Here is a 23,781-nt window from a genome sequence, read left to right as displayed (position 1 = left end):
ATGTCTAATGACCACATGATTCTCAGTGAGATTGGATGATAGCATGCAGGGGGGTTCCTGTTACCTTTCTTGTAAATTGGCACTGTTATAGACTCCCTTCAGTAGTCGATTGAGGCCTCCCTATTGACTGTGCATTGGTGAATAATAGTGCCCAAAATTCCAGGTTACATTTTAGCATGTCGATGGTAACTTCATCGGGACCTAGGGCCTTCCCAGGTGCAGCTTTCTGGATAGCAATAGTGACTGCTTTTAACCAGGTCTCATTAAAAACAACGGGTCAATGGGGGTTCCAATAAAGGTTCACCCAGCTAATTACTGGGGTTACAAATCTGAGAGAGATGATTGATCCAGTCTTGTGCTAAAACATGGCATTCAATGCCATAAGATGGCCATATGAAAAAAGGGGTGGTTTATAACAGCTTTATCTAAATCTCCCCAGGTTTTAATACAGATGTCTCTTTTTCTTGTTACTGACTCCTGTTTATAATGTTTTCTGGCTCTCCGCACCTCCTCAATATTACGTGGAATTGTATTGGAAGCCTCCTTAACAGCTTAAAGTGCCGATGTACAATCTGAGCAAAACCAGGGATGATGTATATGGTTCTTGGGTGGCTTATTTCTAGTTTACAGACGGGCAGCTGTAATACAAATTGCTACATAGTTATCACAAATCTTACTAGACGCACCATTAGTGAAGAGGCAACAAAAGATATCATTGCCTGCTTCTGTAAACGAGTCTGGGTCGATACGATCCCATTTCATGCAAACCCCCTTGTTTAGGGAAAAATGCACGGGGAGCTTGGGTTCAATTTTTGTATTGAACATTTTTTAATTCATAACTCCGGTTTCTCTTTTTGGATGTATGTTATTATAGTGTTATTTTATTTATTGAAATGTTCTCTATGTTTCTAAATTTGTTTCTGGGTTTTCTTGTTTTGTGCTCTGACTCAATTATTGTTTTGGTACTACATAAATACTTTATCCATTGCCACTAAGGGGCCTATTATGATTGCGGTTTTTCCGCATCCTCCGGGCCGGCGGAAGCCACCGCCGGCCCGGAGGATGCGGAAAAACCGCAGCGGACCCACCATAGACCCACCGCCACATTAGGATGGCTCGTGGGTCCTGGTTTCCGTCCGCAGCTTTTCCACCGCGATTGGCTTACAACCGTGTCGGAAAAGCTCTAATATGGTGGCGGTGTCTCTCAGACACCGTCCGCCATATTAGGTTAGGGCTTTCAAAAATGCTTTTCCGCGGCAGGTTTTCCGCCGTGGAAAAGCATGTGTAACTTCACTGCGGGGGCCCGTTGCGGGCCCCCTAGGTGAAGGGGGGGTGGGGGTGCACATGGGGGGTACCTATGGTACCCCCCTGCATTTGTATGCAGAAATCGGCAGGCACCGCACGGTGCCTGCCGCTTTCTGCATACAAATGCAATGTATGCATTTTTACCATTGCGGCGGATGCAGCTTGAAGCCGCACCCGCCGCAATGGTAGAAATAGAGGATGTGACCGCCAGGGTGGCGGTCACATCCTAATTGCACAGGAGGGAACTCCGCAGGCAATGCAGAGGTTCCCTCCTGCTCTATGGTGGCAGACGGACTCAGGTCCGTCCGCCATCATAATCGGCCCCTAAGTTTGGCCTATCAGCTCCGTACTATAGCTACAAGGGGGTTAAACTCTGGTTTATTTAGGGACTCTAGTGGTTCACCCTGACAAGGATTGTGATTATTACTTGAGGTGTGTACTTACTCCTCTCAACTAATACTGCAGTTTCTCACCAACATAATAAATGCACATTTCACATCACTTCCATCTACACGAGGGTGTGAGTGATAATCCTATATGGTAATCAAGTTGAGCACACATTTTAGAATACACTGGCTCATTAACTGATATATTCTCCTAAATAAAATTATTTGGAATACCCAAAGAGTTTTTTCACCCTGTTCTGTACAGTGAAAATTGCAATCACACTGTAATGTTATTACTGAACTGAGAGTGAAGTGTTTTTATCGTCCAATGCCAGCTGAATTATGTGCCTTTTGTTTTTTCACAGCCCAAACAGTAAGTATGTACCAGACATTAAAAAAGTGCTGTAGATTATAAAATTCTTTGGTTCTATCTAAATGTCAACATTCCGTATCCTTAAATTGAAAGATGGGTTTATGAAGACCCCATACGGAAACTGAAGCTGTACTCCCTGAAATAGTCACTAATCTATGATGTATGTTAGAAATTATGCACATTATTGAAATCGACTTCTGGAAAATCAGTAAATATGATTGCAAGTTTGATTTGAGGAATTGTTTGTGTCTTGGGTTGTTTTAAAGTGGAGCTGCAATATTGTTTATAGAAATGCGTCTCTGTGATTCTAATTAAATCAACATATATATTTTGCACCCTGGGCCTGACCATTCTTTCTTAAAGGGTGTTTTCATGTAAATGCTTAAAGGAAAAGAAGAAAGAATGCACAGCATTTTTTAACCCCTTTGAAAATGTTAAAAGCCATCTTTACCTTGTCTGCTTCATATCTTCAGGCCTTTGGTCTTGTAAAGATTCTTTGTAAGATATTTTGGTAAAATGCAGCCTTCCGTTCCACATCAGTGGGATGCGGCCATACCAAGGTGTCCTCTTTGAGGGAATATGAACAAAAATGTTGACGGTATTACAGACCTGGGCGGCAGAATGGCAAGGCGTTGGTCCAGTCAAGGGGAAGGTGTGGTCATTTGTGGACATTCAGTCGTGAGGCTTGCTCACTGCCTGCTTTAGAGTTCAACTTTTTGAGAACCTCATGTTCACATTGGTGTTTTGCTTTGCAGGAGTTTGATCCGCTCAGATTTTCACCTGAGAATTCGTCCCACAGACACTCTCATGCGTTCCTGCCTTTTATTGCTGGACAGAGGTAAGCCCACCCGTAAGGCCTATGGATTTATGTATAGAATCTGGATCTGCATTAGGAATTGACCGGTTTGTGGCGGGATCACAGAGCTGCTAGGGAAAGAACAGAAGACGAAGGGAAGAGGAGTCATTCTGCTTTCCTATTGAAATCCCAAAGGCGTGATACATATCACTACTCCCTCCACAGAGGAAATGAGAGCTGGGCAGGAGGGCTCCCACGTTTAACTCATAGACCCCTCGATTGTAAGGAAATGTGCCACGTTGATGTGGGCATCCTTATATATCTGTAGGCGATCTCAACCTAAAAAGAAATGAGTCTCCAACTCCCCACCCCCCTCGTTATAATGCCATGTCTGGTGGCTTAGTGCACTATTGCGTCCACTGTAGGGGCCTGTGTTCGACCTCATGGTTGAAGATTCAAATCCTGGGGGGTCACTCAGCCTTTCATCCTTCTGAGGTCGATAATATGAGTATCATTAATATTTTATGTTATGATTTTAAACACAGTATAAGTGTGCAATGTGCCTGTGAGAAAAAATGACAGAAAAGACGTACATTTTTTATTTCTGCCCACCCTAATAAATGCAGCGATGAGGTATGTGTTTGAGTGGGACGGGATGTTAGGTTTATCTCTTTATATTTAGGCCTCTGTACTCTGCATGTGGGTGGTTTATACATGCTTCTGTGCTTGTAGATATCTTCACAATAATACCATGTAAGCGAAGATATGTCCCTGATTAGCCTCTGTGTGGCCAGTTATATGAAATAGTGAATGTGTATGAGGGTGAATCAGTGAGTTCAGTTTTCGGGGAAAAGTTGTGTATCTCTTGCTCCAAGCTACCTCTGCTTGGAGATTACGTTTGCATGTACTAGGGGCTGTTGTCTCCCTCAGTGTGTGAGCTGGTCTGCCTGACATACAGAACACATCCCCTACTTACTAACATTTTACAATTTTGGGATGGGCTTGTGGGAGCAAGTGCCTGATTACAAATGTTAAGGTGTGTGCTTGTATGTTTCAAGCATTTTAAGTGCGAAGACGGCCATACAAATCAGCCCCTTTGAAAGGTGAACAAAAGTATACAAATATTACATTTGTGTAGGCTGTCTGGGATATCTGTTCTCTGTCTCAGCATTTCTATATTTTGTGAGATTTCTGTTTCCCTGTATGTGTGAATATATGTGACTCTTATTTCACCTCTCCCTAATCCAGTAATTATTTAAAAAATAAATAATTAAGTACAAGGGGCCACGGTATTTCACAGAAGGCCACAGCTCACCCTGCCAGTGTGACCAAAGGCCAGTGCCACTGTTAATTAATAACCATTACACTTCACACTTTTTTATTTTGTAATGATTTTTAAAAATACCTACTGATGTGCTCTGCTCAAAAATAAAGAGACATCGCCCCATGTGGTGGACTGTCCTAAATAGGTGTTAGTGTTGAGAAATAAGTGCGATGCACACTGGCGCAAATTAAGCACTCATTCTTCGCACCATCCCAGTGTTCCACACGCTCTTCATTGGAGCTCTCTCACTTTACACTCCCTCTCTCTGAAGCACACACATCTATGCCTTTAATATCCATCTCTCCTGGGCATTTGATTTCCCCTCTCCCTTTCATCTCTGATGGCCCTCCCCTCCATAATAATTACAACATTTTTTAAAATAGTGCATATTGTAAATTATGCTTTAAGTATATGCAAATTCACCACTCCATAAAATTTCACCCTACTGCCAATCAGAGCATAGGCGGCTATGCCCGCCTCTGACAAAGACCCCTGTACATTCCACAAACCTCAAACTTAAGCCTACACAAAAGCACTAAGATTCTGATCACACACAATGAACTAGCCCTCCCTTTCATCACGTGTAGTTAAACTGGTCCCGCTCCTTCTATGGTTGCGCATATGCAAAAGGGACTAGGTTGGGTTGAACCAAGCTGTAATTAAAGATATAACTAACTTGGACCGAGCCAATAGTATTCCCTGGCTTGTATGTGTTAGGAAGTCTTTTACCGATCTGGGTTTGGCTTTCTTGTATACATCACCCAGCGAGTGCATGTTCTTTGCTAAGAATAAATTAAAAAATGCATTTTTTTCCAAATGTGCGGCAGAAAGATGACAACGAAATAAAATCAAATTCATTGGTATACACTACCACACACTGCCCAGACTGCGCACAGGTCACAATTCATATCTTTCTTTTGTTACCAATAATATGCACCAATATTTATTAACAAGGATGAGGTTAAACTTTTTCCCCCTCAGGGCAGGATACCCAGCTCTTGAACATTCATTAAACAACTTAACACTATGTCCCTGTGAGGGCCTGTCCACCCAATCAATGTCACACATTCTTTTCTTTTGTGGCTTTTATAAGACGGTAGGGAAACAGTACATCCTCCCTCTGACAAAAAAAACCTGAGCCTGTACTCTTATTCCTCAGCTCTTACAGTTATTTATTTCTTGGAAAGCCCTTATATTTGTTTCATGTTAGCAAATTTGTTATACTCAGTCCTTTGGACTAGAAGAAGATCTACAGATAGGGGTGCTGTTTTATGTGAATATTTTTATTAAGCGTTGTCAACTTTTAATATTTCTTTCAATTGGATTGCTGATAGATTTTAAACATGCTATATAGAAACTGTCAAAGAAAAAGGAAATGCTTACGTGAGGGTGATACAATCGTAAATTCATTACTGTAAATATTCCTCTTGTAATGTATAGCTGCTAGCTCTAGAAATGTGGCTTCATTTAAAATTTTATATTTTTAAAATGTATAAAATTAATTTGTACCTGTTTTGAATTATTTCTTGATCAATTTGTACTGTGATAAATATTTGTACTTTTATGCATTTGCTAAATGCGAATAAAGTTATTTGATTGATTGATTGATTGCACTACAATTTCAAATTGCTGATGAAAGCGGTGAGGTACAAAACATAGGACTGAAGCATAAGAGAGCACACAGTAGCCAGTGGTAGGCACTGTAAATATTTGTCTGTGTATTCCACTCTGGGGGTCTGTAAGTGTGATGATTGCAGTTCTTTGTTTACATCCACATCTAGGTGAATCTCTGCAGTCGTGAATGCACAAGGGACTGCAGCCTTTTCACTAAACATGTCACCATTCTTCCAACAGAAACTGCATTGGACAGACCTTCGCCATGAACGAGATAAAGGTGGCTGTAGCGCTTACCCTGCTTCGTTTTGAGCTTTCTCCTAGCAACATGGAGCCTCCTAAAAAACTACCTCAGCTGGTCCTGCGGTCAAAGAATGGCATCCACCTGACCCTGAAGAAGGTCAAGTGACAGAGCTGCGGCCAAAACATCAGTGTCTCTGTGTCATGTTCTGATAATTAAACGGACAGGCTGACTGCAGCCAAAGTTGTGTTTCTTTTATTTAATCATCAATCCATTATTTATTTTAACACCTTGCCTGCGGCAGGAATTCCACCCCGGTGCCTGACATTCCAGTCGCGGACGAGGTCGTGACGGAACCATGACGTCATGAGTACAGCCCAACCGTGACTCATGACGGCATTGTTCCGTCATGAGCATCAAAGGGGTTAAATGAAGTTGAGAGGTCATTCGAAATCACAAGAATTGCGCTAGGTGTGCTGTAAAAAACAAACAAAATCCTTAAAATGAACTGGCGTCCCAGTGCCCAAGGAAATAAGAAGCAAGCTTCTATCCCTGCAGTAGGTTTTGCTTTCAAGACACGCTCTTCATTCACTAGGCAGGTGTCTCTTTCTCACTTCTGTTTTACATCAAACTTTAATGGTTTGTCTATTAAAATTCAGAAGCCTCGCAATTTGTGACCCCATTGGGAATCACAAACAGTGTTAAACACACTGTTGTACATGCCAAATAGAGCCCGCAAATTACGAGTCGCAAATGCAATGCAATTGCAAGGCGCTATTTGTCAGGTCATTCATGTTGCCCTAAGTGATTTGCCCAGAATCACAGGATGTTGAGCCAAGGCTGAGGCCCGAACTTGGTTCCCTAGCCCCAAAGTTGGCAGCTCTGGCCATTAGAGCACATCCTCTCCCTACTTCTATGGTTAGTAGTTGGTTCTGCTGAGAGGGCATTAACAGCAGAAAAGGGCTAGTGCAAGCTGCCCCCTGAAAAGAGCCCCGGCATTTATTCTTTTACAAATTAACTACTGACTGAGAAGTCTTCCCAGAAAAAAATACAAATTTAGGGAAGGATGGGTAATCTATTTCAATGCTGATAGTGCCTTCTTCCCCTGATCTAAGAAGGACACTGATTTCAGGATAGGCTCAACACCTTAAAGGAAGGCAGTTACGCACTTTAAAAAAGCAAAGGTCTCGGAGATCCCACAGATTGACTCACAATTCACAAGTGAAATGCAGAGCTCAGCTTTCGCCGTTCAATTAGCTGTAGATAAACTTTCACACGTGCCAAAATCACAGCCTTAGTCATTTTTATTCACTCTGGCATGGGTCTCAGATTTCAGATGGGTGGCCATCAAGTCCCAGTGAAAGTGCTCCCAGAAAAACCATTACCATTATTAACCTCTCCAAACATGTTCACAGCTCTCTTCATGGACTTCACTAGCAGCCCATCTGCAAAATGAACGTCAGTGCAGCGCTGGTCAGAATGCTGCAGGAGTGGCAGTTGGGGGGTGGGGCCTGTGCTGACTGAGGTACGAGAGTGAGTGGCAGAACCCAAAGGATTTGCTCCTTTTTACATTAAGGGGGCAATTACGATGTCAAGCGGGCACATCTCATAAACCAGACCGACCAACCTCGGGTCAGCAGTCCGGCCCGCGTCATTAGGATGCGACTGAACACTGTTTGGTCGCCTCCCAACATTTCCCCAATGGGAGCATGCATTATGGCCGTAAACCGCCTGTAATACATGCTCCTATAGAAAAATGGGAGGTGTTGTTCATCCCTGTACCCCGTTGCAGGTACCGCAAGCTGCCTGCCACTGGGTGCAGGGATCAACAATAGGTGCCCCCTTGGCCCCCAACCAGAGCAGAGGCCACAAACACAAGGGGGCCCTGCTGGGAGCCCCCCAAACATGCTTTATGTCAGACAGACCCACCCTTTGGATTACGAGCCAGTTCCGACTCCCGAGCCCATCGGAAGCCAGCCGGAATGACCATCCGGTTTCAATTCCAAACGGCTGATGCATAATCGGTTGGAATTGAAACCGGGCATGGGGGAAGGCTTTCCAACCTCCATCGTAATAGGACCCTCGACATCCTGGAAGACCTCGCTCTGAGCCAGTACCAGGCATCTGGGTCAAACCAGACTCGAGCCTTCAGTGGCTTGCCCACCTCTGTGTTGTGTATGTATATTATCTCACAAAACTCCTGTTCCCAGTTCCACCACAGCTCTGAGGGCCACAAAACAGGAGAACATCAGTAATTACTCAATCAAAGATCATGCCAGCCTTCCCAGGGCGGTGAATCAGTTTAAAAGGAAATAGATGGTGAAAAAGAACTCCAAAGATCTCGTATTAGCCACATACCCCTCTCTTTTTATCGGTGAAGCAGAGAGCGACAGAAACTTGTGACAGCCCCCTCATTTGAGGCCAACAAAAGGTTAAAATATCAGTCACAAGCCATCTGCAGATAAATTTACTTCTAAAAGTATTTCTACACTTTATCACAATCATTGTTTGCCTCGTTTTTGTCTAACAAGTTGTTTCTCAGGCTTTGTGATTTCAAACAACCTAAAAAATCACTGGAGTTACTGCCTGTGTATTGATGATGAGGTGCTAATCACGTGTTGGTCACACGTCACCTGGGCGTCACCTCTCACTTCTATTCGGCACAATGCACATTGTGCCTTTTTACACCAACTTGTATACTCTGAGAGCCAGGTAGGGCAGTGGAAATAAAACAGATTCCCTGGGTTTTCACACAAATTAAAATCAATAACTGTTGAAAATTAATTTGAATAGGGCATGGAATGTTTTCTCGTATGACACTGGTGTCCATTTTTATTCAACACGTTCTAATATATCAAAATAATTTGGCAATTTCTCTTAATGTACAACATAATGTGCCTTTAATTCAGTCACCTTTCACGAAATGTGTGGCCTCCATGGTGCCTCGTTCTGGTCACGCTAGCTGTGGAGCTGATCCTCCATTATGTAATACTTAAAATGTTGACAAATTGCGATGCCCAACCTCCTTCATAGGTATCATAATTTCTGGCAGCAGCTCGTGCACTGACCTAAAGTGATCTGGGAGACTCATTGTCATCTGGACCGTATTACAGATAGGTTGAACTTTCACTCACTCTTCTCCTGAAGCTCATCTTGAGGTCCATGAAACTCCATTTTCCCTTGCTCCCCTTCATATCTCTGAGTCCCCTCCTGTCTATTGCGCATTATCGATATATACCCTGATGAAGGCATTAAATGATGAGCCAAAACGTTGTGTACAAAGTTGATAAGTGTTGAAAAGGTTTCTGGAAGGGAGAGGGAACTACTGAATGAAATTCATATAGCTTGGTGTTTTTGTCTCCCCTTACCAGAACTTATTCAGTGGATATGTGTGAATGAGAAGAGGTGCCTGGAATAGTATTTAACTTTTAAAAATATTTTCATAGGTATGCTGGGTATTAAATGATATTTGATAGAAAAAGATGATGAAAATGTAGATAGCTGGTGAATGTTTTAAATTTGTTTGGATTTGATTTGTATATAGAGTAATAAAGATGAGAAGATACTGATTCTCTTCTTTCTAATAGTAGAGGAGGTGATCCATATTTATATAGCCGAAATTGTGGGAATGAAATTATCAGTTGATAAGTAATGAAGAGAGCAGTATCAATATCATAATTAGATTTGACGAAGAGTGACTAGATAGTCTCTAAATGCAAAGAATCACCCAATTTTAATTTTTTAAAAAGATAGATACTCTTACCATGGACAAAAAGATGAATATGCGATGTTAAAATGCGCAAACCATTACAAAGCAAGTCATTACAACGACTTTCTGTAGGGTGCAATTGATGTTGGAATAGTATAATTTACTATTCCAACTCCAGTCTGTGCAACAGTAGGGAAACGACCCGGTGGCAGAGGGTCTCACCCGTGGCTGCCGATGAGCTGCTGACAAAGTTTCCATTTTTTAAACTTATTGTGCTGCTGATTGCGAGCAGTCGCATTTTACTCCTTCAATTTATTGGGATTATTTTTCTTAACCTAACTGTGAATCAAAGTTGACAGGTTGCCTAACTTGATTGCTTCTAGGGGCTTAGAGGATCGCCGTGGGCCGAGCGTTGTGTGGCGGACTCCCGCGGACGCGGGCGCCATCTTGGCTTGGGCTGCTCAGCCCAATTTACATCTTGCCACTCCCCCCACGCTACGCCCTATTTAAAAGCAATTTCAGCTCTCAGCGGGTGATAGCAAACGACCCGGTGGCAGAGGGTCTCACCCGTGGCTGCCGATGAGCTGCTGACACAGTTTCCATTTTTTAAACTTATTGTGCTGCTGATTGCGAGCAGTCGCATTTTACTCCTTCAATTTATTGTGATTATTTTTCTTAACCTAACTGTGAATCAAAGTTGACATGTTGCCTAACTTGATTGCTTCTAGGGGCTTAGAGGATCGCCGTGGGCCGAGCGTTGTGTGGCGGACTCCCGCGGACGCGGGCGCCATCTTGGCTTGGGCTGCTCAGCCCAATTTACATCTTGCCACTCCTCCCACGCTACGCCCTATTTAAAAGCAATTTCAGCTCTCGGCGGGTGATAGCAAACGACCCGGTGGCAGAGGGTCTCACCCGTGGCTGCCGATGAGCTGCTGACACAGTTTCCATTTTTTAAACTTATTGTGCTGCTGATTGCGAGCAGTCGCATTTTACTCCTTCAATTTATTGTGTTTATTTTTCTTAACCTAACTGTGAATCAAAGTTGACAGGTTGCCTAACTTGATTGCTTCTAGGGGCTTAGAGGATCGCCGTGGGCCGAGCGTTGTGTGGCGGACTCCCGCGGACGCGGGCGCCATCTTGGCTTGGGCTGCTCAGCCCAATTTACATCTTGCCACTACCACCACGCTACGCCCTATTTAAACAGGCCAGATGCGGCAGCGCAGCGGACGAGCGCAGCGGGCGCGACGTAGGCGCGCCGGAGTTGCGCCTGAGTTAAGCCCGTCTGCGCCCGTCCGCGGCCGGCTGGGGCTAGGGGCTACTTCCCCTGGCCTTCTCACCCGCTACTCTTCAGCTGATCTCACTCTCTTACAAGGTCATTGGCCCCTCGACCCCCGTATTATCCACCGGATTACCAACTTGGGCTGTTATTTTCCCTGCTCAGTCTGTCCACAGGGCTGCCCTCTTCCTTTTGTTTCTCCGTCAGCCCCTCATTCAACGTCCACCCCTGACATTTGTTCTTCTCCACTGTCTATTATTTTATTAAACACCAGGTCAGCTATTAGACATCATCAGGAATTATTCATACTTCTAGATACGGATAAACCCGATCTCTTATTCCTAACTGAGACGTGGTTCTGTGAGTCTTCTCTCCTGTCTTTACTGGCCGCCCTCCCGTCGACATATTATTCTATTCGCGTTGACCGCCCAGCCGGGAAAATGGGTGGAGGCGTTGCCCTTATTGCCCGTACGGATTTTCAGTTCCAGATTCTCCCCTCACCCCCTATGGGAGTAATTGACCACTTAGTGGTCCGCTCTACTTCTTTCTCCCCTCACCTAGCCTGTGTGCTGGCATATCGCCCACCTCAACCCTCTCCGTCCTTTCTCCCCGCCTTTCAAGATCTACTTGGCACTCTGGCTGTCAACTATGCTTCAGTGCTGGTCCTTGGGGACTTTAACTACTGGCCCTCCGACCCCAAGGAATGCTCTTCTTCCAAGGAATTTTCTGAAATTCTACTGTCGCTTAATTTCTCTTCCCTAGTTCACACTCCCACCCACATTCACGGTCACATCTTAGACCAAGTTTGGTCTCTCAACTGCCCTCTTTCTTCACTCACTGTTTCTCCTTGCACTTGGTCAGATCATTTTCTAATCTCCTTTTCTCTTCGCCTTTGTCCGACCAAGATGCCCGTCCACGTCAAAAACTCGTGGGCTCGCAACTGGGGCAAGGCTAACCTGTCGGACCTAACCTCCTCACTTCTGGCCTCTTCTCCTTCCCTGTCGGGCTTGGCGTCTGCTGCTCAAGCTAAGGCCATTGACTCCTGGCTTACGAATGGAAGCGACAGTTTGGCTCCCCTTCGGCGTACCTCGATTAGGCGCCCTAAAGACGCTAACCGGTGGTTCAGTAAAGAATTAAAAGAGCAGAAACTAACGGTTCGACAGGCAGAACGCAGATGGAGACTGGACTATTGTCCCATCTCCAAGTCCCGTTACGTCCTTCTCCTAGGGACTTATAAAAAAAGCATTCTAGAGACCAAGAAAGCTTATTTCTCAGCCAAAATTCTAGCGGCAGAGAACCAACCTAAGGAGATCTTTTCCATCACTCACGACCTGGCCTTCTCCGACAGGACCTCATTGAAGCCTCTCCCCTCTCAAAAACTCTGCGATTCTTTGAATTCCTACTTCGTGGAAAAAATTTCGACTATTAAAATCAATATCCCCCCCTTCCCCCCTCTTTGTTGATCCCCAGTTACCCCCTGCCCAAGCTTCCCTCATTTCTTTTCCTCCTATTACTGAGGAAATTTTCCTTTCTCTTCTCCCTAAAATTAAATCTGGCTCCCCAGCTGATATCTGCCCTGCATACATCTTACGGCAGATCTATTCAGTTTGCACCCTGCCCCCTCTTAGGTTTCGTAATAATTCCTTGGCCCAGGGTGTCGTGACCCCGTCACTGAAATCCGCCACCATTGTTCCCATTTAAAAAAAAACCAGGAGCCGATCCCTCTGCCTTGGCTAACTACCGCCCCATCTCCTTGCTACCCTTCTTAGGCAAGGTGCTGGAGCGACACGTCACCTCTGTGCTCAGCTCCTTTGTCGAGGAGAATGGGGTGTTGGCCCCCTGCCAGGCGGGGTTTCGACCAAGGCACTCGACAGAGTCAGTGGTGGTGTCTGTGTTGGATACCCTCAGGAAGGGCATGGATATTGGTCAACCCCAGGCGCTGGTCCTCCTTGATTTGTCCGCCGCCTTTGACACGGTGGATCACTCCATCTTACTCTCCCGTGTCAGGGCGGCGGGTATCGGAGGCTTGGGCCTTATCTGGCTTTCATCCTTCCTGAGGGACCGGACCCAGGCGGTTCGTCTTGGGGAGTTTTCAGCTACCCCCTGTAAGGTCCAGTGCGGGGTGCCTCAGGGTTCTTCTCTGTCCCCTTTATTATTCAATCTGTACATCTCTCCCCTCATCTTTGCTCTTCAGCAGCTGGAGGTCACGGTATATGACTATGCCGATGACCTCCAGCTCATCTTTAATCTGTCCTCTTCCCCTGACTCTATATCCAATTTCAAATCTATCCTATCTTTTATCAGGGACTGGATGAACTTCAACCACCTGAAGCTCAACCCTGATAAGACGGAACTTGTGCTTACGGGTGGTTGTTCCAGTCCCTGGAATTCTCTATTTTGGCCCCCCTCCTTCGGCTCTCCCCCTACCCCAGTTTCTTCAGTTAAGACTCTAGGCATCAAGCTCAATGATAAACTCACCATACACTCCCAGATAGGCTCGGTGGTTTCTTCCTGCTTTCTTACTCTCCGTACTATTCGCTCCATTTCTCGTTTCTTCTCTTTTCCTGCACTCAAACTGATCATGTCCGCACTGGTCCTATCCCGCCTGGACTACGGGAACGCCCTGTTCAACGGCATCCCACAGTACTGCATGCGCAAGCTCCAACTGGTTCAGAACCAGGCGACTCGCCTTGCATTCGGTCTCCCTAGATTCCACCACACCTCTCCTCTATTGAAGACCCTTCACTGGCTTCCTGTTCGGGAACGCGCCTTGTTCAAATTAGGCTGTATGGCTTTTCAGGCCAGGTCTGGTCTGGCCCCTGTCTTTATATCTTCAGCCATCAAAACTTACGTTCCCAGCAGAGACCTCCACTCCTCGGCTCAACATCTATTAGTAGCCCCACGTTTCAGAAAAAAAAACCAGGGCGGTTCTAAATTTTCTACTCTTGCCCCTGTGTTTTGGAATTCCCTTCCCTTCCACCTCAGATCCCTCACCCAGTACTCCCTTTTCCGCAAATCCCTGAAAACTTTTTTGTTTACCCAGGCCTTTCTGTCTTAAAATTTCTCCCCTTGTTTCAGTGTATGCCCTAGCGGTTGACTCCAGCCCCCCTGGTAGTTTGCTATTTTAGCGCCAAGAAACCGTTCGGTGTATGTTGCGCTCTACAAATATTTTAAACTTAAACTTAAACTTAAACTTAAGGTGTTGGCTTTTGAATCCAACACCTTCTGCCCCCTTCAGCAAGTCGATGTAACAACTTGCGTTGTAATGGTTTGCGATGTAACAACGCAGACGTAACAACCGTGCTGTCATGGCATTCGATGTATCGCATGCGATGTAAACGATGTCCCCCCAAAAAGATAGAAAAGACAATCTCTGCCCATAGCCTTTGGAAGAGAGAGACGCTCATTGTGAATGCTCTGTGGAAGAGACAGCATGGGCAAAAGTCAGAAAGCAGTCCCTCACCAATGGCAATGTAGTGGAAAAGGCAAACCACCAACACAAACAAAATGTGTTGATTTATACACACACACACTTTACATGTGTGCAGGGGCTCAGATTTTCTTTAAGGAGCTCTTGGTCAGCATTGTTGAATGCAGAGCTGCTCATTACCAAGGCAACCAAGGTTTGGTTTCACCTGATTCCTCTTTTTACCACCATCCTACTCTTCCAGTCTCTTTATTTAATTCTTGCAAGGATGGTGGTGTGTTCGATAAGGACAAATAAAATGTGCTACAGACATTGGTAAAGAAGAAGCACCCTTGCGTGCCTAATGATAACAATGGAGCGGGACCAGGTCTCCAAGATGATAACAAGAACCAAACTAAGTAAAATCCAGGGAGAATTTAACAAATCGTAGAAACCAAATTTGTCATACAAAAACAAGATTTATTGGGAGTACTGTACATACAAATTATTTAATTTATCAAGGGATGCATCACAAGGCAGATAAGACAAGCATACAAATGTATTATGTGCTGCTATCATTCAAAATTACAAAAGAATTTTAAAAAAATGTTAGGCCATTTTAGAGTCAAAACATATATTCTCAAATTGAATAAGTCAAAATTATTTCATCCCCACATACAGAGATCTCAACAGGAAAAAACGGACCTCGGACACATGCACAAATACTCTCATCCGTCTTGCTACACACACACTCCACAAACTCACATACGGCAATGACACAATAAATATAAAAAGCCAAATGTAAAAGGAGAAAGGCAGAGACCCAGAAAATAAGTAGTGGATTGCACAATGGTACATCAGTATTCACAAATAATTATTGCCCAATGGTCTCTCTCTTGCACGGTGCCGATGCGCGTTTCGGTGCTGGGCTAGCAAGTAGCCATCACCTTCCTAAGGGCACTAAAAACAAAAAATCTCTGCAACTAAACTACGATGGTGGGGGAAGACAAGGCAGTAATAATATATATACAAGGCAGCATCAATTTATATACAAGGTAGCCTGTCGATGTCACAGATCCAAAGTCAAATGCAGTTTGTGTATGGCAACTCCGTCCACATGTAACTCAAAGAAGACTGAAGCTTAAATGGGGCTCCGGGTAGGACAAGATACAGATATAACTGATGAGGCACGCATACATGGGGGCGATGGCCAAAGTTAGCAATAAAAAGCTTCACTCAGGTAGAACCGCAATGACCCTATTCAGGTGCTGGATGAAGATAAATCCCAACAGATAAACTCTGGAACCCAAGTTGAAGGGAGCACGGAAGCATCAGGCTTAAATCAGGAAGTGGAGCCTCCCGTTGATGAATACTGGTTCGATGAATCTCACAAGCTCAGTGTCTTGCTTCAAAAGTCGCACCCAGCCGGTCAAAGATGGCACAGCGTGTCCAAGTATCCAGGGGGGATTCGGGATCCCCTCCAAGGATGGCGGCCGAAGGAAAAAGGTGTCCCGGGCTCCAAACAGGGTGTCGATGTCCGTCACGTATACAGTGTGAAACGTGTTACGATCATTGGTGCCACAGAGTTAACATGTAGAGCGTTGCTGAAAGAGGAAGAAAGGAAAGGTGGATACAATTTGAATTTTACATAGTGCATGCCACTTTGGAGCACTGTACCTAACCGGTGCTTTTAATACCATGATTAATTTTTTCTCAGAAAGAGGAATAGTTGGGTTGGCACTGGCCACTTGAATTTTATGATTGTGTGGCTGAAGCGTTTTTTTGTCAAACATATTTGTATTGAAGTTTTTGACATAGTACATCATATGGTACTACCATCACATTATCCCACACGGGGGACATTACAAAAATGTATAGGACTTAAACTGTGCAGCGTTACACATCACTAGGAGTTGTCCCCGACCCAATCTCATTGTAGTGCATAAGTAAGGGGTACAGTTTCTAGCATTACTGGACCTTAGGGCACATGCCTGTGTTCCGCACAGTACAGCAAACAAAGTAAAACAAGTCCCATCTTCCTTTCATGATGGCTCAATCTTAATTCCTTCTAATCAGAAGGCGTTACATAGAGAGTACTATGAGTCGTATTGTAACAGCTCCCAACTGCAGAGCAGCAAACATAAAAGGTATATAAACAACCCCCTCCTACCTCCCTCCCCCTCCTCCCTCCCCTATCATGGTGGCGGCACACAGAAAACAGGTTCTTTAATTTGCTTTGATAGGTGGCACTTCACATCTGAAGGAGGAGCAGGGCTCTGACAGAGGAAGGGCAGACAGCGGACGGTAGACCCCGGGAAAGAAAAGTGACCAGGGGGCCTCATTTAAATTTGAAGTTCTTGAGATTGTCCCTGAAGATGTCCGACATTCGTTCTAAACTAAGCAATTTCCATAACCTAGAATACCAGAGGGCGATTGAAGGAGCTTCCTTCCTTTTCCAGGCTGTCGCCAATGTAATCTTTGCCGCCGCTATGCAGAGCCACATGATGGTCTTATCAGCCCATGTCTGGTGTTCCAAGGAAGGGTCACCGAGGCCCAGGAGAAGCCCTGCCATTGTAGTTGGGATGGGGTATCCTAGCATATCTTTAATGTGTGCGAGTATTTCTTCCCAGAAAGGCTGTATATTCGGACAGTCCCACCAGATATGTTGGAAGTCCCCCAAGAGCCCACAACCCCTCCAGCATCTATTGGACATGTTGGGGAAGATCTGTCTAAGCTTGGAGGGATGGAGGTACCAATCCATCAGGGTCTTAAGGTTGGATTTCCGGAGGTCTATGGAGTGTTTGAACTTTATGATATCAGACCATAGATGGGCCTATTCATCGACTGAGATGCCGCGCTGCAGCATTCCTTCCCACATGGACATATAGCATGGTCGCAGAGAGTGCGTCGTGGTAAGGAGAAACTTATCTATAAAGGAGATCAGGCCTTTCATAGAGGTGGCCTTAGTGAGAAAATATTCACATTTTATGAGGGGACGAGTAGCCGCGTCCCGCACTTGGGGCGTGAGAGCCCAGTGCAGTAGCTGGATGTAACAGTATCTTTCTGTGTTCTCTATGCCATAGTCCCTTTTGCAGTCATCAAAAGTGAGGGGATCAAAATGATGGAAAAGGTGTGGCAGGGCTAAACATCCTCCTTCCCTCCAAGCATCAAATGGACACGTCTGTAAACTTGGGGGGAATGCGGGGTTGAAATGGATTGGCGTGAATGGAAAGGGAAAAGAGGTCCACCTATCGTCACCTGCCACTCAGTTCCATGCCTTAAGGGTAGTGTGTGTAGGAGTGCTGATGTATTCCTTGGTCTGTCCTGCTTAGGGCGCTAGATCAGGTCCCATATAGTTCTTCCTGTCCACTACGGTCAATATGTAACCAGTGTTTGTCGGATTCTCGCTTTAACCATTCAATCAAGACTCTTAATTGAGCAGCTTCATAATATAGTTGGATATCTGGGAGTCCGAACCCCACCCTCCTTTCGAGAGCGACGAAGTAGTGAAAAAGAGAAGCGAGCACGTCCCGCCCGCCAGATGAAGTGCAAGATCATGGCCTTGATGCGCCGATAAAAGTCTCTCTCCAATTCTATGGGCAAAGCTTGAAATAAGTAAAGGAGCTTAGGGTGAAGTGTCATCTTTACGGCTTGTATGTGACCCAACCAGGCCAGAAAGAGGGGCTCCCACCTACTGAGCTCTACTTATATATGCGTGAGCATGGGGGGGGGGGAGTTAGCGGCATAGAGTCCTTCTACTCTTGGTGTGAGCTGGACACCCAAGTATTGTATAGAGGAAGCAGTCCAATGGAGGGGTGTAAGAGATTGGAGCCTATGGAGTCCGCCTGAGGGAGTGTGAGGTTGAGGATGTATGACTTGCCTAGATTTATTTTAAAACCTGCTACTGCTTTAAACCGTACAAGCTCCGACTGTAAGGGTGGAAGGGACGTAGCTGGGTCTGTGAGCGATAATGTGACATCATCAGCGAAAAGGGACATTTTGTGTTGTTCCCCCATGAAAGGTATCCCCTGGATTGCAGGATTTGCTCTAATTGCCGTCGCTAAGGGCTCGATACTAAGGGTGAAGAGTAGGGTTGTAAGGGGGTACCCCTTTCTGGTGCCCCTGGAGTGGAAGAAGGAGGACGAGTGCGCACCATTGACCACAACTTTAGAGTGGGGTTTAAGATAATTAGCCCAAATCATAGTGAGGAATTTGGGCGCAAACCCGAAGGCCGTGAGGGTATGGAAGAGGAATGTCCAGTCCACCCTGTCGAAAGCTTTTTCTGCGTCCAACCCCACCAAGACCGCGGAGATCTGACATCTGTTGGCCTTCTCGGATAAATGTATAATTCGTGGTTGTTGTTGTGTGTTTGTCGACCCTTAATAAATCGCAATTGGTCTGGGTGTATGATATCAGGCATAATGTCATTCAGTCACTTAGCTATAATGGAGGAGTATAGTTTCGCATCAAGATTGAGCAAAGCAATAGGCCTGTAGGAGGCCCAAACATTGGGGTCCTTCCCTGGTTTGTGTATGACAGTGATCACTGCTTCTGACACAGAAGCGGTGGTCAAGCCCTCCTCAGCCACCTTGTTAAAGAGCAGCGTAAATTGCGGGTGATATCGGGAGCGAAAGTTTTGTAAAATAGGGCAGTATATCCGTCCGGTCCTGGGGCTTTATGGGGCTTGAAAGTTTTAATAGCAGTGGTGACGTCTTAGAAGGTGATGGGGTGGAAAGTAAATCGTTCCATTCTGGGGAGACCTGAGGGAGATGGAGGGTTTGGAGTTAATCCCGTTGGGCGTCGGGGTCTAAGTGATCCCCGGTGTAGAGGGTTTTGTAAAAGGAGCCAAAGATCTCCGCTTTTTCCTCGTCTCTATGGGTGAGGTCCCCATGGTTCCCTGGATACCGCCTATGTATTCCCTTTCTTGTTTGTCCTAGAGCTGGGTAGCAAGGTGTTTGACAATCTTGTTGCCCTGAGAGTAGGATAGTTGACGTAGTTTAAGTAGTGTAAACTCCGCCCTGTTGTTGTATATGGCTCGGAGATTACATCTAAGCGCTGTCAGATTGCAAAGGGTTTGCCTTGTGGTTTTCAGTTTATCGGCTTGTTCAGTGGAGGCCAGTTCTGCCTCCAGCATTTCTCTTTATTTGGTGCGTTTTGACTTTAGTGCAGATATAAGGGAAATGCATTTCCCTCGGAAGACAGCTTTAAAAGAGTCCCAGGTGTTAAATTCTGATGTTTCTTCCGGCTTGTTAATGTAAAAAAATTCAGTGATGATTTCCCTTAGTTTAGTGCTGGATTCCTTATCCCGAATAACCGCGGTTGGAAAGTACCACCTGGGATAAGCAGATGCATTTCCGCTCCAGGACATAGAGATTGCAAGGAGACTGTGATCTGATACTGAGAGGGGGAATATTTTGGCCTCTTGTTTGGTGCCCATTAGCGACTGGCTGATAAAAATGTAATCGAGACGTGAATATGTACGATGAACATGGGAGTGGAATGTGTAGTCTCAGGAGTGGGGATAGAGGGTACGCCATGTATCTAAAATTCCCATGTCGTGAAGTTGTTGTCGTGTGTCAGGGGAGAAGGAGCTCATTTCTGAGAATTGCGGGTGAGTGCTATCTAAGTCTTTCTGCCAAGTTAAGTTGAAATAACCCATGAGTACCATCTGTCTTTCCACAAAGTCCTGGCCTGTGTTGGCGGCATATATCGCTACGAAAGTGCAAAGTTTCCCCATTAAATGGCCCTTGACCAAAGTCAAGCGGCCATCTTTGTCGTGTTGTATGTCTAATGGTTGGAATTTTGTCGATGAATGAAATAAAAGTGCCCTCCCCCTCTATGTTTCATTTGTGCTGAGGATCTATAAATTAGTGGGTATTGTTTGTGTCGGAGACGTGTATCCTCAGTCCTAGCTAGATGTGTTTCCTGTAGGGCTACTACATCAAGGTGGTGGTCAATTATATATTTCCATACCTTTTAGTGCTTTTGAGGGGAGTTAAGGCCTTTAACTTTCCAAGTTCCAATGGTGAGACAAGCCCCCACCTGGTATGAGTAAGGTCTGCTCTTATGCACCGGAACTAACAAAATAATGGAGTTCCCTGAGTAAATAGAACTAGTCAACATGCAAATATGGAGCATATAACAAAGCAAACCTGACATCAACAAAGGAGAAGTTCGCTGTTCTCGACCTCAAAGGAGAAGCAGGGTGGAGCGTAACCTGAACGGCAGGTAATGTCATAAGTCCAGAGAAGGTATGGCAGCCATTAGAAGCGGGACACAGCCATCCTTCCCCAGTGACCCCAAAGAATCGCCCAATTCAGCAGCAAGTGGTCGTGGAATTGCTGGATTCAGTTCAGTTGAAGAACAGAACAATACCGTGTCTATGGTGTTCTCGCCAAGGGTTCATTTGCGGCCTCTGTGCAAGCCCACAGACCACTGAGACATGTTCGACGTGCCTTTGTGAAGTTCGCTAGCTTTGTCTTGTGTGGAGGCATTCTCATCTGTGGGTAGCCCCAAAAGATCCATACCGTCTTGTAGGTCAGTGATATGGTGCTGTTTATTGGGAAATTCAAAACTGAGTCCAAACGGATAGGTCCATCGATATCTGATTTTATACACTCGTAGTTTGGTAGTGATTGGTCTGAACAATTGTCTCCGTGCCAGAGTGGCAGGTGCTAGGTCCTGGTAAATTGCACGTGTGATTTTGAAATGAAATGAATCCTTTCAACCTAGCCCCTACGAGAACTGCCTCTTTGACTTTGAAGGAGTGGAATTTCGCCAGGATGTACCAGGGCCTCATCTCGCCGGTCTGCAAACTTCCCACTCTGTGGACCCTTTCAAGTTTTATTTTGAGGGATTGGGGACTCAAGATTTTTGCAAATAGCCCCTCCAGGAAGGCCTCAGGTCAGGCCCTTCTGCTCCCTCCTCCAGGTCCTTAATGCGTATGTTGTCCCTCCGGGCCCTATTCCCAAGGTCCTCCACCTTGAGCTGTGACTGATGTAACTGGTCACGAAGAGATCGAACATCATCTCGAAGTTCCGCGGTGAAATTTTCTTGGTCTTGGTGATGCGCCTCCAGATCTAACACTTGAATGCCCACAGAGTCCGCGTCTTGTTGAAGGGAAGTCAGACTTTCGGTCAGGTCCGTCCTCAGTTGTTCCATGGATGATTTGATGTCCTGGCCAAGATCTTTATGCAGTTCCATCTTTAAGTCTTTGCACATGGCCAGGCGATCTGCCTTCGTGAGAGCCATAGTTGTTGCTTTGTCGTCTGTGCGCAGCACCAGGCGCTTTTCTATGGCGGTGAAGAAGTCGGAGACCTTGGTGGTTGCTCTGTCCGTCCCCTTCTTTGGCAGCATACGGACTAGCCCTAGGGGACACCCGCTACAACGTTGAAGGTGGACAAGGATTCCGTGCACCAATGTGTGTGGCCAAGGAAGCCGAGGTTTAGCAGGAGTGCAAGCTGCTGTGGATCCAGAAATGTGGGCACCCCCACCGACGGCACTAGAGTTCCCAATTACTGGGCAAGCTGGGCAGTTGCGAGGTTGGTGCTGCTGAGTGTGGGGTGGTGTCCTCAGAAAAGGTGGAGGGGAGGATCGTGCCAGAGGTGGTGTCTCGTGATGTATGTGGCGCAGAATAGCAGAGGTCCAGGAGCTTTGTTCAGGGAGCAAAAGTAACCAGCCAGGGGGGCTGCCGCCACTCTCAACCTCTGTAGGTCCCGTTGGATGTAAGTAGAATCAGGCAGAGACCCCCCGCGAGGAGAGGAAAGAGCACCATTTTGCGGCCATCGGGCAGCACGGAGGTCGCACAGCAAGTGGCAGAGAGGGGCGCGATGTGTTGAGATATCTGCCTCTGGGCCGGATGGGTGCCTTAAGATAGCGACCCCTCTGAGCAGCGCTTGAGAGGAGGTAGGCATGGGGCTATGAATCCGGTTAAGGAAACGGCAGCACTGATATTACTAATGAGCCACCATTTTGGAGCCAGGCAGGCGTGTTGCGGTGTAGAGCGGCGTGGAATGGGCCGCGGGAGGTGTCAATGAGGGTGCTCCGGCAGTCACAATGGGTCTGTGCCTCACCTCTGGCGATGGCAGGGAGATTGAAGGCCAGGGCCCCCTGGCAGCATCACTTGTGAGCACCAGTAGTGTTCGTCCGTCAGGCCGGATTGGCATCCACCATTTTGCCGCACATCCGCTCGATCCCTTCAAGGTCTAACCAGGACCAATCCTCAGGGTTACAGAGCAGGTGAGGGCATTTCACTGGCGCGCTACATGCAAATGAGGGAACTACCTCTAATGGTAGCACTAGTGCTGTATGTGTGTCAGCACTATCTGTATTACAAGCGTCTGCGGCCTCTTCTTTAATACCAAAGTGCCTGGGGGTGTATAAGGCTGGTGCAAACGCCCATTGCGCCCGGAGCAATTACAGCCCCCTGTGGGCTGCTAAGTGCCCTCTCTGAGAGCCTTCGCATATTGTTCATGCACACATCTGTAATGATGTTGATGCAAAGTGCCCAGTGACCAAACTGGGCAGGCACTAGGACCGGCCCGAGTGAGGGACGAGGGCGGGCGGAAAGGGAGGAGCTGGGGGACCAAGGAGTTAGTTAGCCGTTAGCCCTGTATGAGGAAGGAGCTAAATAAAGAAGCTGATGCCTGTAGCTGTGTCCGTGTGCAGTTTGTATCAGGGAAAGACACTACAACTGGCGACGATGTATCCTGTCCCCACGCGTGCGTGAAGAAGGCTAACTCGGCACCCAGCGGTTATTCACCCCATGTCCGGAGGTTCGAGCGCGTTGCCAAAAGCGCCCACCGAGTGCCCTCCTCGGCGGCGGAAGCGCGTTACTAAAAGCGCCCACCGAGTGCCCACCTCGGCGGCGGAAGAGCGTTGACAAAAGCGCCCACCGAGTGCCCACCTCGGCGGCAGAAGCGCGTTACCAAAGCGCCCACCGAAAGCCCACCTCGGCGGCGGAAGCGCATTGCCAAAAACGCCCACCGAGTGCCCACCTGGCGGCGGAAGAGAAAGAAAGCTGCCCTACCTAGTCGTGACTCAAGCTGTGGATCCTGGCTGCATGCGGTGAGTGAAACCGCCAATTAACTGGGTCCCCGGTGAAGAAACCAAGAAAAACGGCCGAAATCTCGCTAGAAACGAGATTCCCGTGCGGCCATCTTGGGGTCAGGCAGCATTGACCAATCCCCTGCGAGTGATCATCGGCGGCCATTTTGAAGTCAGGCAAAGAGCCTGAAACAGCAAACAAGCACTGGCGAGTGACAAACAAGCATTGGCAAGTGCAACAAAATAACAAACAAGCACTGGCGAGTGCAACAGAATAACAAACAAACACTGGCGAGTGCAACAAAG

The 23,781-nt window shown here is 46.4% G+C and overlaps 1 protein-coding gene across 2 annotated transcripts in view; it reads left to right on the top strand.

Moving 5' to 3' along the window:
- The window catches only part of LOC144800069 (cytochrome P450 4B1-like), a 247,523-nt gene extending 241,247 nt beyond the window's left edge, over positions 1-6,276 (top strand). For both annotated transcript variants that reach the window (XM_078671651.1, XM_078671652.1), the window contains 2 exons: positions 2,820-2,902; positions 6,039-6,276. In XM_078671651.1, the coding sequence (XP_078527777.1) occupies positions 2,820-2,902; positions 6,039-6,207 (252 nt within the window). In that variant the 3' untranslated portion in view covers positions 6,208-6,276. The remainder of the gene's footprint in view (positions 1-2,819; positions 2,903-6,038) is intronic.
- Positions 6,277-23,781: the final 17,505 nt, after the last annotated feature.

This window comes from Lissotriton helveticus, chromosome 1_2, assembly GCF_964261635.1.
Source record: "Lissotriton helveticus chromosome 1_2, aLisHel1.1, whole genome shotgun sequence".
Classification (NCBI taxonomy): Eukaryota; Metazoa; Chordata; class Amphibia; order Caudata; family Salamandridae; genus Lissotriton; species Lissotriton helveticus.
Note: the sequence above shows the minus strand (reverse complement) of the source record. Positions and strands in the feature narration are given on the sequence as shown.